This window comes from Balaenoptera musculus, chromosome 1 (genome assembly GCF_009873245.2).
Source record: "Balaenoptera musculus isolate JJ_BM4_2016_0621 chromosome 1, mBalMus1.pri.v3, whole genome shotgun sequence".
Classification (NCBI taxonomy): domain Eukaryota; kingdom Metazoa; phylum Chordata; class Mammalia; order Artiodactyla; family Balaenopteridae; genus Balaenoptera; species Balaenoptera musculus.
In genome coordinates this window covers 41,866,951-41,882,707 of record NC_045785.1, presented here as the reverse complement: position 1 = coordinate 41,882,707, position 15,757 = coordinate 41,866,951, and the positions used below count along the sequence as shown (strand labels likewise).

Here is a 15,757-nt window from a genome sequence, read left to right as displayed (position 1 = left end):
ATTCCTGAGTGTTTGCTACGTGTCAGACACTGAGGACTTTACATCAATTGTGTTACTGAAGCCTCACAATGATCCCATGAAAGCATTGTTTTTACTCCCATCTTAGGTAGGAGGAAATGTGACAAATGTAGGACTCCAGCCCAGGTCTGTTTCCACACTGGCAGCCCTGCTCAGCCAGGCCCTGTGACCAGAGGTACTGGGGATGCATGAAGGGTGGTGCCAGACTCTTGCCCGGCAGTGAGGGCACAGTGTGGTCAGTCCTGAGGGGCGAAGGGGGGTTCTAGGTGCACAGAAGGGAGTGAAGAAACCCCCAAGAAAAGAGGCTCCAAACACCTTCCTCCACCCCTCCTCTACCCATCCCCAGGGGATCAGTTCAGAGAAATGGGGGTGAAGGAAGTGGCCTCAACTCCACCTTCTCTTCTGTAGATGCAAAGAACAGTTCTCGTGCCCCCCCACCCGCCCCAGCTGTGTGACCCTGGGAAAGTCACTTCCTCTCTCAGTTTCCTCCGGTATGAATTGGAGATGAAGATGGGTGGCTGCGTGGCTTGGGAGAGGGGGCAATGCAGAGGCACTCGGAGAGCTTGCAGGGTCAGCCTGTGCCTCTGACAAGTACAGGGGGCAACCAAGGGGCTGGGTGCTAAAGAGCCAGTAGAAGTTTCCCAGGTAACTGACTGGCCTGGGCCTGGGAACCTGGAGAGGGCGTCTGTACCTCGTTGCCACCCCAAGCCTGGAGTCTGAACCACCCACTGGGGCAAAAGGGCCTACTTGTGAGCCAGCTTCCCGACCCCAACCCTGCCACCGCCCTGGCCAGGAAAGAGAGTGCACATGCTGGGCTCCAGGCCAACCAGTATCCGGTCCTGAGCCAGTCATGCAGCTTGGAACTCACCCACCATACACAGTATGGAAGAAGACTGGGCGGTCCCAGAGCAAAAGAAGGGGTGGAGGGAATAGGAGGTGGGGCAGTGGTGGTGGAAGTCAGAGTAGGAGAGCTCTTTTATCTGAGGGAGATAGGCCCGGGGGGCGGGGGGAGTCTGGGGCTGCCAGCGAGGATGGATTAGGTCTCTCCCTCCAAGCCACACCCCTCTCTCATGTCTCCATTTTGGTCAGTGACCTGGGGATTACAGGCTGGGAGCATGCGGCTGCTGACAGATGGTCCCTCCACTTCTGAAGCGGGGTCAGGACTCAAACCCGGCTGATTCGGCCCGAGAGCCGAGCCCTAATGCCCTTCCTCTTCGCATTTTCTTCCCCCCAAATGCGGTAGCCTGGCCACTGCCATCCTCCAGGCAGTCTGATTCCAGCGTGGCCGGGAGTCAAGCCCAGAGCGGGTCACAGCAGCGGTGGCTCCCGAGTCTCGAGTCTGGATGGCGGAGAGTCTGGTTGGCGGGTCGGCCCCAGGGCTGATTCCCGGAATCGCAGTTTCCAAAGGCCCTCTTGGGAGATGGAGGCCAGGAGAAGGAAGGTCCAAAGAAGACCACCCTGCGTGTACACACCGTCCCCAAAGTCCCAGGAGGACCTGCAAATCACTTGGGCCTTTGCACCGTTTTGTCTGGGCAGAATCGCGCCTCTCTCCCTCCCTTCCTCGGCCTGGTCAATTCCAGGTCCTTCCAAACTCAGCTCCAGGAAACTGTGAGAACTAATTTAAAAGGGGGAGGGGTCAGAAAGGAGGCCGGTTTCAAGATAAGTCTACTGTAATCCATAACTTTCTTCTGCTCCTGTCATAACCAGTTAGACATTGTAATGAGTGAAAAGATTCCATTCACAATAGCCACATGAAATGCCAAGGAATGCTTAAGGAACAGAACTATAGGAACAAAACGACAAAATTTACAAAGAGACATAAAAGTTGTGAATAAGTGAAAGTCATTCTGGGTCCTAGATGGAAAAATACCTTATTGTGAAGATGTATAATCTCCCTCAAATTAATTTCTAAAGGCAGTTAAACCAACTTTCCAAAGGGCTTTTTAAACTTCACTTTCTTTTTGGAACTAGCCTTAAAAATTCTAAAATATTTATTCAGAAGACTGTTTTTCCAAAACAGCCATGAGAATTTTGGAGAAAAAAAAAAAAAAAAAAAAAGAATCAGGAATCAGAAGGTGACTTGCCTTTCCAAGTATTACAGAACTACAATAATTAAAAGAGTGATACTAGTGCAAAAGGAAATAGCTCCCTAGATGAGAAAGCACTGAGAGGACCTAATTTCACCTGAGAATACAGTGTAAGTATCTGGTCAGTGGGGACAGAGTGGGTTATTAAGTAGTACTGTAATAACTGGCTAATCATTGGGGTGGGGGGAATTAAATCACAAACTTCACATCTTCCACCAAAATTAATTTCAAATAAAGATATAAATGTAAATAATTTTAAAAGCTCTAATATAAAATATAAGAATGCTTTTAGAAAGTTGGATTTGAAAAACCCTTGTTAAGTATGACCTATAAATAGAATCTATAAAGAAAAAATGACAGATTTGACTACATGAAAAATTTTAATTTTGGTATAACGATAACAAAACAGGATCAACAAAAACAAAAATGGAGAAATGCAGCATGTGTCCAGATAAGAGGATACTGCTGCCTTTACTATATAAACAGCTATTACAAATTAAGAAAAAGAGAAACTATATGTTAGAAAAATAAGCAAAGATATACATAGATTTTTTAAAAACATGAGTGACCAACACATATAGGAAAAACTAAGGAATCACTAAGGAAATGCAAATTACAGTGACAATAAGATACATTTTTCCTGCTTGAACTGGCAAAGATTAAAAAGATCAGCAGATGCACTACTGTTGAGTGTGTTCATTGATACAACTTTTCCTGAGGGCTGACAGGTAGCTATCAAAACCTTAAAAAAAAAAAAGCCTCTGACCCTCTGACCATCAATCTTATTTCTAGGAATTTATCCTAAGAAAATAATTAGGCAGGTTCACAAAGGATGTTCATTGTAGCATTTTTTCAGTACAGCAAATATTGGAAACAAACTTAAATACCTATTAATAGGGAATTGGCTAAATAAATTAGGGTACATTCATACAATGTACCTACAGTTCATAGCAATGCTTTTAAAAGATTATGTAGATATATTGACTGATAAGAAAAAATGCTTATATTTGTAAATTAAAAAGCGAGTAACAAAAAGTATATTTTTGTAAATGTAGGCACACAGAAATATATATATTCCAGATATACTTTGCTGAAATGTGTAAAATGTTTTATAATGTTTTACTTATCAGAACAGGCAATAATAATGTTTCCATTTGGGAAACCTGACGTCTTGCATCAGGGGTCCCTTTCTTCAGAAGCGTCCCTTGACCCTTCTTTGCCCACTCCCACCGCAGCCCTTTTCTCACTGTGAGGTCATTGACAGATGACTGTGTCCACAACTGGCCAACGAGCTCTTTAGCGGCCCATCACGACTGATTTATCTCCAGTCCTCAGGGCCAGGCACATACTAGGTGCTCAATATTAGTGAAATAAATGAATGAATGACCAGTATTCACGTTTTCATGAATAATCAGCAAGTTGAACGGAATCGTATCGCCTGAAAGCCACCAGGCCTGATCCTACCCGCCCAGAACTGAAGGTGAGAAGAAAAATGCCTGAGAGTGGGAGTCGGATCTGGGTGCCTCTCTTCCTCTAGGCTCAGCTGCACTGCAACCCGGGCAAGTTACGTTGCCTCGCTGAACCTTGGAACCTCGGCCGACTCAACCCTGAAACGCGGAAAGTCACACCTCCCCCAGGGACTGCCTACCAAGCAAGACAGCACACACCAAGCGTTTAGCAGAGTAGTGGTACACGGTAGGCGCTCAAAACTAGAAGCAAGTAGTTGAGCAATGAACACCACTCTGCGCGTTTGTCCCAGGCTCAGATGCGCTCAAAGAGAAGGATGTGGAGACAGGAAGCCTGGCGACACTGGGCGGCCGCCTCCCCTGCGCGTGACCTGCAGACACCAGGGCTGGATCCAAAGGAGGGCTGCCGCTGTGGCTCTGCACTGGGGTTCCGGCCGCGCTCTCCGCGTGGATGCCCTGGCTCCCCCGCCCTCAGCTAGGGCCCCGGCCCACTCCTTCCCTGGGGGTGGAGAGCCGGGGAAGGGGCTGGTACTGCGGGAGCGAGGTAAGTGTTCCGAGAGGGGCCTCAGGCCAGACCTCCGTCCACCGCACCCAGCCCGAGCCTGAGCCTAGACCCCGGCAGAACTTGGGCCTTGGGTAGGGGCCTCCCCTGGTACGCCTGGGTTCGAATTCTGCTCTGTCCTGTACCAGTTGTAAGATGTGGGTCAAGTCGCCTCACTTCTCTGAGTCTGTTTTCTCGCCTGTCAAGTGGGATATAACTGGACTTGCCTCTCAGAGACAGAGCGTGGTGCGACTTAAGACACTGTGAAGGAAGGGCGAGGCGCGGGGTCCCTCACAGGAAGAGCGTCTGAGAAGTCAAGCGCCACGATGGCAGAGGGTCTTTCTGGCTGCAAAGTTGTACCTGGGTCCTTGGTCCTCGCCTAGGCCGGATCTGTGGCCTTGACCACGCAGAAGCCGTTTTAGCGGGCTGGGGACCTGCCCTGCAAGCCAGGCCGCGCTTCTCCCTGTCCATCTGGGGGTGCACGCGGCTGACAGTCTTAACGTGGCTCGAGAGTTGATCCGGAGGAAAATGTTGTCGTTGTGTGTCTATGCGTGTACAGGTGTGTGTGTATCCACGCGCGTGTCGTATGTACAAGAGCGTCCGTGGTTGTGCACGAAACAGCGTGCTTGGGGCGGCCCGCATAGAATCCTTCTCCCAAAGGCACCTTCCCTCTTTTCTCCACGCCCCCCTCCGGGTAAGGAGTTTCAGCCAAACTAACGGAATCTGGCGCGGCCAGGGGAGGGGTAGGGACGGGAGGGGCGATTCCGTCCCGGAGCCACTGGTTTGAGGATAATTACTTTTAATGTCAGAAAGATTTAGTTTAATATCATCTCTATTAGGCTGCCGGGAGGGTAATTAAACGCGACGCGCCGCAGCCGGCAAACAGATGGCGTCTGCTTGCTCCGAAGCCGCGGGCAAACAGCGCAAAAGTCAATGCCACCCGGGTTCCCCACCAGCGCCCCCGGCCCTGCTCCTACTCAGCGCCACGGCGCCGCGCCTCCAGCCCCCTCCACACCCTCAGTCCCCAACCCCGGCCTCACCCTGGGTCTCCACCAGGGCTACCCCTTTGTACCCCACCACTGCCTGGGCAGGGGCGAGGGTTGGGGACCAGTCTCAGACATGAAGGAGGTGGATTTTCGTTGCTCAGAGCGCTCCCCCGGCGCCCTCACGCCCTGGCACGGCAGAGGCGTAAGCAAACGAGTTCGAGCCAGGAGGACGTGCATGAGTGAGTGTGTATGTGTGTGACTGTGTGAAGATGGGCTTTCTGCCCTCAGCCACTTCATCTGTCCTGTAGGTCTGGCTTTCTCTGCTCAGGGTCCAGCGGCCCGCAAGGCCCTCGGGTGGGGTTAGGTCCGTGGACGAGCGATGGCGCAAGTGCACGAGCATATGCTCCGGTCTGGTGTTCAGCCACCGAGATGGCAATCTGTGAACACCTGGGTGAGAGGTCACACACTGAGTGAATGTCTCAGAATGAGGACATGCTTATGAGAGCGCTGTGAAGTCCATCAAACTTTCCGAAGGGATCCTCTCGGGTGGGAGAGCAGCGTCAGAGATGCATGCACCCCCTGGGCGGACACTCCGTGCAGGTACGAGGTGTGTCCAAGACTTGTGCAGAATGAGGTCACACGTGCAGACTGTGTGTCCAGCTGTGAAGCCACACTCTGGTGTGTGTCAGGGGCGTAGCCCCTAATGCCTCAGTCTGGGCATGCTCTCCCCACCGCTGGCAGCTCTGTCCAGCCACCCCCTTCTGGTCTGCTCCCCTCTGAGAGCACAGGCCAAATCAGGACTAGCTCAGAGTGGCCTATGGAGGTGTGAGTGCAGTGACTTCGACCAAGGACGGTTACTCTGACTCCTTCCATGACACATTCACTCCCATGAGCAGGGGGGACATCAGAACCTCGGGGCTATCAAAAGAAAGGTTGTGGGTCCCGGACCTGTTGGGCTGTGAACCCGAGGAGAGAGGTGACTGCTCTAGGGGTGGGCAGGTTCCCTCTGTTTGCGCTGGGTTCCAGGATGTATCCTCTTTCCAACTTAAGAAAATGAGATTCCTTCTATGCCAGCGGGAAAACGCGGGGATCCCAAATCCTGTGGCTTGACCCTTGGCTGCCACAGGATCACTGGGACCGGACTGGGGGAATCTCACAGTGGTCTGGCCTCAAGTGCGAAGAGGGGTATTTGGGCCAACGCCCCCCCGGAAGCTAGGCAGATTTCTATTGTTCATTTCGTTTGGGGTTTAAAATAATGTCTCGAAAACTTTATCCAAGGTAGCTCTGGGAGGAGGCGCCGGATTCTGTCGTCTCTCCTCCACCCACCGCCCTGCCAGGGTGCAGTTAACGCATAGATTTCCTTGACCTCATAACCTCAAGCTGTTGGAAGGTGGGGTCTGGGTCCTTCGCTCCTGCAGGATTTTTATCCCAGACTCACTCCCTTACCCTCAGTCCATGCGGGAGACCCAGCGGGAGCTGACCCCTTTCTCTCTCCCAAACACATTCTCAGGCTCCAGCGAGTGGAATTTGCTAGGAGCGAACAGCCGGGTTTCTAGCTTTATCGCAGACTGTCAAGGTCTGAGCACGCTGCGCGCGGCCCCGGCCAACTTTCTGGAAGCAATCTGTCCGAATCTGCCTGGTTCTTGCGCGCACCACCCCCTCCCCCGCCCCGGTCCTCGGCTTGGCTTCGCCGAGGAACCTGCGCGAGGTCCCGCGCTGTGCGGTGGGGCCTCGCTCGTCTCGCCTTCCTACCCCAATCCCCAGACCCCGGCGTCAGAGGCGTTCGGGCTGGCAGCAGTAGACCTGCCAAGTGGAATGGGCCGCGTTCCGAGGCCCCCGGCCGAGTCTGCACGCCCAGTACGTCCGAGCCCCGGCTGGCGCGGGCCAGAGCCTGGGGGCCCTGGAAGTTCGAAAGGGCAACGCGGCAACCCTTGGTCGGGAGTGGAGGGAGAACGACTGGAAAACTCATTTTTTCGCATGAATTAAACGAATTTTCTTTACTCTGAAGGAGAGAGAGAAAAGTAGAAAAGAAAAATGAGTGAGAGAACATTAGAACGAGGAAAAGACAGAAAGTAAAGGGAAAGAGAATCACAGCTAGAGAAACCCGAGGCGATCCCGCCCGAGGACCGCGGCATTAATTCCAGATGTTGCCATTCAAGAGGGAAACAAAATCCGAAACTGTTACCTCCTCTGCGCACCGAGCTGTTCCTCAGAGCCGTGACGTCAGGACGGGAGGGTAAGGCGAAAGTTAAAACTACTCATTGGGGCCCGCGGCGACCTTGTCTCTGGACCGGAAGAACAGATAGACTGATGTGCGTCCTGCGTCCAAGAGGATATGGGGAGACAGAGAGAAGCCACTTTTTACTTTCGTTTAAAAAAGAAAATCAAACTGTTAACTTAAAACAACGACGAAAAGAATCCCACCACCACGGAAAAGTTATCTAGATGCTGCAGAAGTGAGGAAAGGAAAGAGCAAAATGGGCAGAAGGACGGGGTTAGGGGGGCTGGGAAAGGAAGGGCGCAGAGCGCACTGCCCCGGCGGGCGCCGACAGGAAGCGCTATCTCATTTCTCCTCTCCCGGCTCCTTAAAAACGAAAATTCTCAAGCCACACTTACCCTCTGTGATGCCTATCATACCAGGACTTTTAAAATAAAGGATCTGCCTTTTAAAGGCGGCAGGGTGGGGGGGGCGGGTGGGGGGAAACAGCCTCCACTACCCCAAACGCGTTGGACTTGGGAGCATGCCGAAACAGAGCCGGATGGAGGGAGGAAAAAATCTTCCTGGCATTTATGCCATGAGCACCCTCCCTTCTCCACCCCCGCGCTCCCATTCCACCCCCACCCCGACCGCGGTAATTGAATTGTCACCTGCCCCCATCCCGCCCTGGGCCGCCAGGGCTACTTGGGGAGGTCGGCCTTGCCAAGCGCCCCCGGCCAGTGAGAGCGGCGCAGCGGAGCCCGCGCCCCAGAAACAGAGGGGTTACACACGTCTACGTAGAGGCGCACCGGACACGGTAATTAGGCGCAATTCACACGCTCTCGGGCACACGGAAACTACTTGTCACGGTATTTTCAACGCTCCTCCTTGCCCACTTTTTTCCACTCCTTCCCTGGAGCGCCCCCTCCCCTCCCCGAGGCCCTCAGAGAAGCTTTTGGAGTTTCGAATCTTTCGGACACTGTAGAATGCGGGGCTCCCCGGGCGCGGGCCCGGCCAATCAGAGCGCCGTCTGCCTCCCCTGGCCAATGGCAGGCGCCACATTGTTGGCCAATTCTGTCTAATGGAGCCCTAAGGAGCAACAATAGAGCGGGGGAGCTGCTCATTGAGAGTCTGGCAGCGCCGAGCACCTGGGGCCCGGTTGTGTGCAGCGTCCGGCGCGCTCCGCGAGGGGACGCGGCGCGGCAAGGGCTGGGTCGCGGGTTCCAGCCAGTCGATCCCTAAACTGTTCCCCGGCTCCGATTTCCGACGGAAGGGTTGGACTGCGCAGCGTTCTGAGGGGGTCCGGAAGTTCGGACATGGTGACTGAAGGAGGGTGACGTGGTCAGATAAGGGGCCGGGGGCAAGGGGAAGAGGCTGAGAGCGCCAGCGTCGCGAGCGGAGCTGGGAGGCGCGTGCAGCGCCCGCGGAGGAGGATCCCCGAGCCCAAGGCAGGTAGTTGAGGGCCGCAGGGAGGGCAGGGGAGGCGGCCCGGCCTTCCGCCCTGTTGATGAAGCCCGGGCCACTCTGGCCTCAGGGACTGCGCGGCTCGGGGGGCCTGAGGGAAGAAGGCAGCGCGCAAAGGAACGGGGTCCAGAATTCTCGGGCGGAGACACCAGGATTCGGGCTCAGGCGGGGAACCGGGGACCCAGAGGAGGCCGCGGCGGAAGCTTTGAGTTGGGCCCGCTTGGGCCTTCTGAGGCCACGGCGCAGGGGGGAACCCTGCGTTCTCTCAGACCCAGTTCCAGAGGCGACTCTCACGCCTCGGTGGTGCCTGCTGGGCCATTCAAGTCCCCGGAACCCAACTCCGAGACCAGAACTTGGGAATCTGCTCCCAAGCGGGGTCCCGCGGTGCCCCAGAATGGAGAGGGCGTGTCTGACGACTGGATCCCTAAACCGGGAGGGGAGGGGAAGGCCGGGTGAGTTGGTCAGCTAAAAGGCTCTCCCTCCTGCAATGCCTGACTTTTGCAAGATACTTTTTCCTACCCGACTACTCCAGACTACAAGGCTAAAAACTGTGCCACAGGTTTACTCCATCTCCAAGCCCAGCCTATGCCTGAGGGTTTTTTTTCACGCACACCCCTCTCTCCCGCGTGGACCCTGGGTCCCTAGACCCCCATATTACCTGTTTCTCGCTGTTTTCCTCGCCCCGCAAGCTAATCCTCGGGCTGGGTTTGCCTATCGAAAGAAAGATCCTTCCACTGCATTTTCTCTGTAATCCTCCTCCCCAGGCCTCCTGAACTCAGCTCCACACCATTTTCTCTTCCTCCCTGGAGGCCCGCCCCTTAGAACTTGGACCCCCACATTTCCACGGGTCCCTGGGCCCCTGGGCCTAACTTTGCCCCTGAGTTGTTTCCTAGCCTTCACTCCACTTCCTAGAGCTTTTTTTTTTTTTTTTCGTTCCTGAGTTTTCTCTCCAGAAAAAAATCTTCCAAGCCCAACCAGCTGAACTCTATGCCTTGATATTACCCTCCTCTTCACCCTTCTACAAAACTGAACGTTTCGCCTCGGGTTTTCCTGCTTTGCTCTTGGCATCAGTCTAACTGTTGGGTCAAAATTTTCTAATTCGAGTCCCATCAAACAAACATTTCTCTCTGCCTGTCTAACCTCAGTTCTGCTAAACTCTGCGGGATCTTTTTTTTTTTTCCCCAAACCCTTGTTACATTCATCTGAACCAATGACTTTCAAACTTTATATGTCTTTTAATTTTTTCCAGTGGAACCACTGATTCAGATGAAATCTTACACTCAGTGCATAACTCAGTTATAAGAACTCTGGTGGGAGTGGGGTCGGGGAGCTGGGCATTTACAAGGGAGCTCCAAAGGCACCTCCTCCCAGCAATTCGGCAACTGCTAGCCAAACCTCCCGCTGCCGAAATGCCCCTCTCTAAACCTGGATTCCTCCAGGGTGCGCTTTAGCTTAGCGCACCATGCGCTCCTCACCGCAAGTTTCTCCCCTCTTCCCACGGTGTTCCACGCCAGGTCCTGCCATGGAGCTGCGCTCCGAGTTGCCCAGCGTACCCGGCGCGGCGACGGCGGCTGCGACAGCGACGGGGCCGCCCGTGGCTTCGGTGGCGTCGGTGGCAGCGGCGGCGGCGGCGGCCGCTTCGCTACCTGTGAGCGTGGCGGGCGGCTTGCTACGAGCGCCGCCGCTGTTGTTGCGGGCTGCGGAGAAGTACCCGCGGACCCCCAAGTGCGCGCGCTGCCGCAACCACGGCGTGGTGTCTGCGCTCAAGGGCCACAAGCGCTACTGCCGCTGGAAGGACTGCCTGTGCGCCAAGTGCACGCTCATCGCCGAGCGCCAGCGCGTCATGGCGGCGCAGGTGGCGCTGCGCAGGCAACAGGCGCAGGAAGAGAACGAGGCGCGCGAGTTACAGCTCCTCTACGGCACTGCCGAGGGCCTGGCGCTGGCCGCCGCCAACGGCATCATCCCGCCGCGACCCGCCTACGAGGTCTTCGGCTCTGTGTGCGCCGCCGACGGCGGGGGGCCGGGAGCGGGAGCGCCCGCGGGGACCGGAGGCGGCGCCGCGGGCGCGGGGAGCTCAGGTGAGGAGAGGGGAGCAGGGACGGGGTCCAGGGGCGCGCGTTCCAGGGACTTGGTACTGAAAGAGTAGAATCCCGTTCTCCAAACGCCCCACCTGGTGGAGTTGGCCGCGCACCAAGCCCCTGATTTGAGGCATAAACACACAAACTTTCCTTTCTCCCCTTTCTGAAGCATTTGCACTTTATTCCTTTCTCTCACCGCAGGCCCAAATGTAAACGCTTTAATCTTATTGCCTCTACCCAAACGCAGCCATGTCCCAGCTTTCTTGCTCACTTCGCTGGGTCTTCTCCCCAGCGCGAGAACCCACGCGTGTTATCTTTTCTTTCGTTCTGCGCTTCTCCACACGCCGCAGATCCCTCCGCTCCTTCCCAACTCTTCAGCAATCCGACCCTCTCCAAGTCCCCTCCCCCGCCCCGCTTCGCTTTCTCTAGGTACTGAGGGCGACGAATTCCTTCCCAAGCCCACTCCCCCCCTCCGCCCCCGCAGGATTCCTTTTCTCCTGTTCCTAATGTTCCCTGGTCAGCCGCCCTGCTCCTTCTTTCTAGCTTCCTTCCCCGCTCGTCTCCCTTTTCTCAGTACGCGCTCTCTCCCTTCTCTCAATCCCCTTTCCTCTTCCCAGTGCACTCCCTGTCCGGCTCTGGCCGCACCCTCTTCTTCGAGATGCCCTAGGCTTTGGGGGGAGGGGGTGCGGAATTAGGCCAGGGCTCACTCAGCTTCCAGCTTGGGAGGGAAGAACTTCTTAGGTCTTAATTGTTTTTTAAGTTTTTTTTTTTGATGTGGAGCACTTTTAAAGTCTTTTTGTTGAATTTGTTACAATATTGCTTCTGTTTTATGTTTTGGTTTTTTGGCGGGAGGCACGTGGGATCTTAGCTCCCAACCAGGGATCAAACCCGGACCCCCTACGTTGGAAGGTGAGGTCTTAACCACTGGACCGCCAGGGAAGTCCCACTTAGGTCTTAATTTTGGAGAGGATGGATTAGAAATAGAGGCTCTACTTTTGCCTGTAGAGAGGCTTGGGATCTTGTAAATGCCCAAGGTGCATTGCCCTCCAGGCTGTGCTGCCCAGGGCCACAGAGCACCCAGGGCTGGGTTGGCTCTTGGAATCACAGGGGTGGAGTGAGGTCTTCTATACAGTGTGCGGTGCAGGTGCAAGCTGTGTTGGCTCCTGTTTGACCTCTGGGTCAGGCCACTTCTCCAGAGCAGGCCAAGACTAGGAAGGGTGAAGGTATTGGGCACAGATGTAGGAAGAGGGTCACTGGACACTGAGTTTACAGGGCACAGGTGGTTGGGGTTCTGGGTACAGAAGGAGAATGCGCTCTGTGAGCCGAGAAAGAGCCAGGGCTGTAGGGGCTCAGAGGGGAAGGAGTGCTGGAAGAAAAAGAAAGAAAGGTTTTGGAGCCAGTGAATGAGGGTTGTGAGGCTCAGAGGGAAAGGAAGCTGCAATCCAAAGGGCTCTGGTGCTGTGGGGTGCGGTCACTTCCCTGCTAACCGCTGCTTTACATACCCCTTTCTCCCCTCCTAGAGGCCAAGTTACAGAAGTTTGACGTATTCCCCAAGACGCTGCTTCAGGCAGGCCGAGCAGGCAGCCCGCAGCCGCCGCCGGGAAAGCCCTTATCACCCGACGGCGCGGACTCTGGTCCCGGGACATCGTCCCCAGAGGTGCGAGCGGGCTCGGGCTCGGAGAACGGCGACGGCGAGTCCTTTTCTGGGTCGCCCCTGGCCCGGGCCTCCAAGGAGGCAGGTGGCAGCTGCCCAGGCAGCGCTGGCCCCGGAGGCGGCGGCGAGGAGGACAGCCCGGGATCCGCCAGCCCTCTGGGTTCAGAATCCGGTTCCGAGGCCGACAAAGAAGAGGCAGAGGCCGCGCCCGCGCCCGGGCTGGGCGGGGGCCCGGGTCCACGGCAGCGGACGCCGCTAGACATCTTGACGCGCGTCTTCCCAGGCCACCGGCGGGGTGTCCTGGAGCTAGTGTTGCAGGGCTGCGGCGGCGACGTGGTGCAGGCTATCGAGCAGGTGCTGAACCACCACCGCGGGGGCCTGGCGGCCGGCCTCGGCCCCGCCGTGCCCCCCGATAAGGCCGCGGTGGGGGCAGTAGCAGCAGCGGACGACGCGTGGCCTGGCCGCGTCGACGCCGCGGCCGCCGGGGGGCCGGGGCTGCCCGCGCCGCTGCAGGCGGGCCCAGCCGCACCTCCGCACCACAGACCTTTGCTGGCCGGCGCCATGGCGCCCGGAGCGCTGGGCTCGCTGAGCAGCCGCTCGGCCTTCTCGCCTCTGCAGCCCAACGCCAGTCACTTCGGCGCCGACGCGGGCGCCTACCCGCTGGGCGCGCCGCTCGGCCTCAGCCCCCTGCGCCTGGCCTACTCGGCGGCGGCGGCGCACAGTCGCGGCCTGGCCTTCATGGCTCCCTACTCCACCGCCGGCCTGGTGCCCACACTCGGCTTCCGCCCGCCCATGGACTACGCCTTCAGCGATCTCATGCGCGACCGCTCGGCCGCCGCCGCTGCTGTGCACAAGGAGCCGACCTACGGCGGCGGCCTGTACGGGCCCATGGTCAATGGCGCCCCTGAGAAGCAGTAGGGCGAGCGGCCCGGCAGTCGGGCGGCACCCAAACAGGGACCCCAGGCTTGCCCCGCGGGCCGCCGGCCCGTCTTTGCCTGGCGCGCTCTCTGCGCCCCGGCTGGGATCCTCTCGCTCCAAGGTGGTCTTCAGTTTTGTTTTGGACGGTGGGTGGGGACAGCTGAGCAGAGAGGAGCAGCTTCAGATGCAGACGTTCTCGGAGGGGATGTGAGACCCGGATCCTCGTCCCGCGACCCCATCAAGGCTCCCCGTCCCTTCAGAAGGCCGGGACTTCTTGAGAATTCAGAGGCTGCAGCCGCTGCGCAAGCTCCTGCCTCTCCTGTCGCTATGCTCGTCTCACCTGCCCGCGCTCCCAAATGGTTGGCAGGATAGTCTGAGTGTCTGTCTTCTGTGTCTCACCCTCCCTTAAAAATTTTTTAATATTCGCTCTAACAAATATAAATTTAGGATGTATAAATCTCTTGGCACTGAGTCGAGTCTTTGGGACACACATATATATCGATATCAATTGTAAAAAAAAAAAAGGAATCAAGTTCTACGGTGCACTTTCCTCGTTGCGGTATTTGTCGCTCTCTTTGTTGCTTATGCCGATAAGCATGGGTTTCCTTGGTGCAGTGTGAGTTTTTATATATGTATAAATCTATATATAAACTATACATATATATACAAGCCAGTGTATAATGTTATAAAATGGAATTCTAAGTTATTAATTGTAATCTGTAGGTGACCTCGGTATTAACGTGAAAAATATTCAAAAACAAGCAAAAAAAAAAGGACAAAACGGAAAAAAATTAGACTATGCGCGCATTGTACTTATCAGGTTTTATAGATTAAATATATTGTAATCTCGAGATGAATCCTGCCCACCCGCCCCTCTTGCCTGCGGCCTGTCTCTCCCTAAGGAGCGGTCTAGGTGCGCGCTGGAGCAGGAACGGAGTGACCCGTGACTGAGCCGGAACCGCCCGCCGGAGGGCCCATCCCCGCCTCGCGGGACTCGCCAGACACCTCGGCCGAAGGGCCGGCAGCGGGAAACGCTGCTGCAGAGAATGGCTCACTTTGTGCTTTCCTTTGCCTAGACATGAGCTAGAAATAAATGTTATTTTCTAAGAAAACAGCAACGAATCCCGTCCCGCTTCTCGGGCGGCCGGGTTGATAATCTTAATTCCTCGCCGGAGCCGCGGGATCAGGGAGAAGCTCGAGCGAGGTCCGGAGGGTGCTTACGACCCTCGGGGGTGCGGGGCGAGGCAACTTCCTGCAGCGCCAGGGGGAGGCGCGCGCTCAGCACTCCGGGAGGGGCGGCGCCCGCCGTGCTTGTGGGACCTGGTGTCCCTCCCACTCCCCGCTCGGGCGCGCGGGTTGCGGCGGGGTCGCCTATGCCAGTGCTCTCGGTCCCCGGAGTCCTGCGAGGCCGGCGGCCGGGTTCCCGTTCTCCCCGGGGCGCAGATTTGGACGCCCAACGCGCGCCTCCCTGTTCAGGTTTGGAGTGAACGGCAGCTGAGACGGCGGCTGGGGAGGGAAGGCTAAGACCGCTCTCTCACAGAGGCCAGCGGCCTGGGAGTTATTTTTGGGGTGGTGGGGCGCTGCCTTCGCCCTAGACAGTGTAATCTGAGAGCGGCGGTGAGGACGCGCCTTCCGGCCCGACCTCACTCCGCGCCCCTTTTTTACCTTCCCTCCTTAAGCGGAGCTGAGGAAATTGGCGGCTCCGGGGCCGACACCCGCCTCCGGCCTCCCCAGTCCCTCCCGCTTCCGGCTGGGTGACTCCCCCCTCTCCGAGGAACAGGGTGTCCCCTCCCCTAGGCTGGGCCGGAGACTTCCCAAGGTAAACTTCTGGGGCCGGCTCGAGTTCCGCCAGGCGGTGAAACTTAATAGCAGGACAAGAAGACGGTTTAATAAAGAAGGGCTTTAATAGGGAACTAATTTGATTGAGTTGCCTAATTCCACTTTAATTGGAAAGGGGTTTGGCTGTTTGGTTATAAAGTGCGAGGGTGATGAGGAGCTGGAAGTGGGGGGAGAAGGGGCGAGAGAAGAGAGATGGGGCAAGAGAGAGATGGGGCGAGACAGGCAATGAAGATAGGGAGGAAAGAAGAGAGAGACGAGAAAGAAAAGAGGGAAGAGTTACCTAGGAAGTAGAGAGGAAGGCGGAAGCAAGTGCGCGGGAGCTTCTAGAAGTGTGAACTTTCTTGTGCTTCAAGGCTGCGCGCTCTCAAGCCTCCCACTCCAGGTTTTCCCTCCTCCCACTCCAGGTTTTCAGAGGCCTCGCGTCCTCTCTCAACGCGCGCTCCAGCTGCCCCCTCCTCGGCATCAGCCCTCTTCCCCACTCTAGTGAGCTTAAGATCGGTCTTGGTCTC

At 56.3% G+C, this 15,757-nt stretch overlaps 1 protein-coding gene across 1 annotated transcript; it reads left to right on the top strand.

The window, feature by feature from the left end:
* Positions 1 to 8,418: 8,418 nt before the first annotated feature.
* DMRTA2 (DMRT like family A2) lies at positions 8,419 to 13,920 on the top strand. Its single transcript, XM_036870162.1, has 3 exons — positions 8,419 to 8,747; positions 10,274 to 10,837; positions 12,358 to 13,920. Exons 2-3 carry the CDS (start codon positions 10,282 to 10,284, stop codon positions 13,407 to 13,409), a joined length of 1,608 nt encoding a protein of 535 aa, XP_036726057.1. The 5' UTR covers positions 8,419 to 8,747; positions 10,274 to 10,281; the 3' UTR covers positions 13,410 to 13,920.
* Positions 13,921 to 15,757: the final 1,837 nt, after the last annotated feature.

Excerpts from the sequence above, each read along its gene's own strand:
- DMRTA2 (XM_036870162.1), top strand. The coding sequence starts at position 10,282 with ATGGAGCTGCGCTCCGAGTTGCCCAGCGTACCCGGCGCGGCGACGGCG. Across the intron at positions 10,838-12,357 it reads CGCGGGCGCGGGGAGCTCAG|AGGCCAAGTTACAGAAGTTT; the intron begins GTGAGGAGAGGG and ends CTCCCCTCCTAG.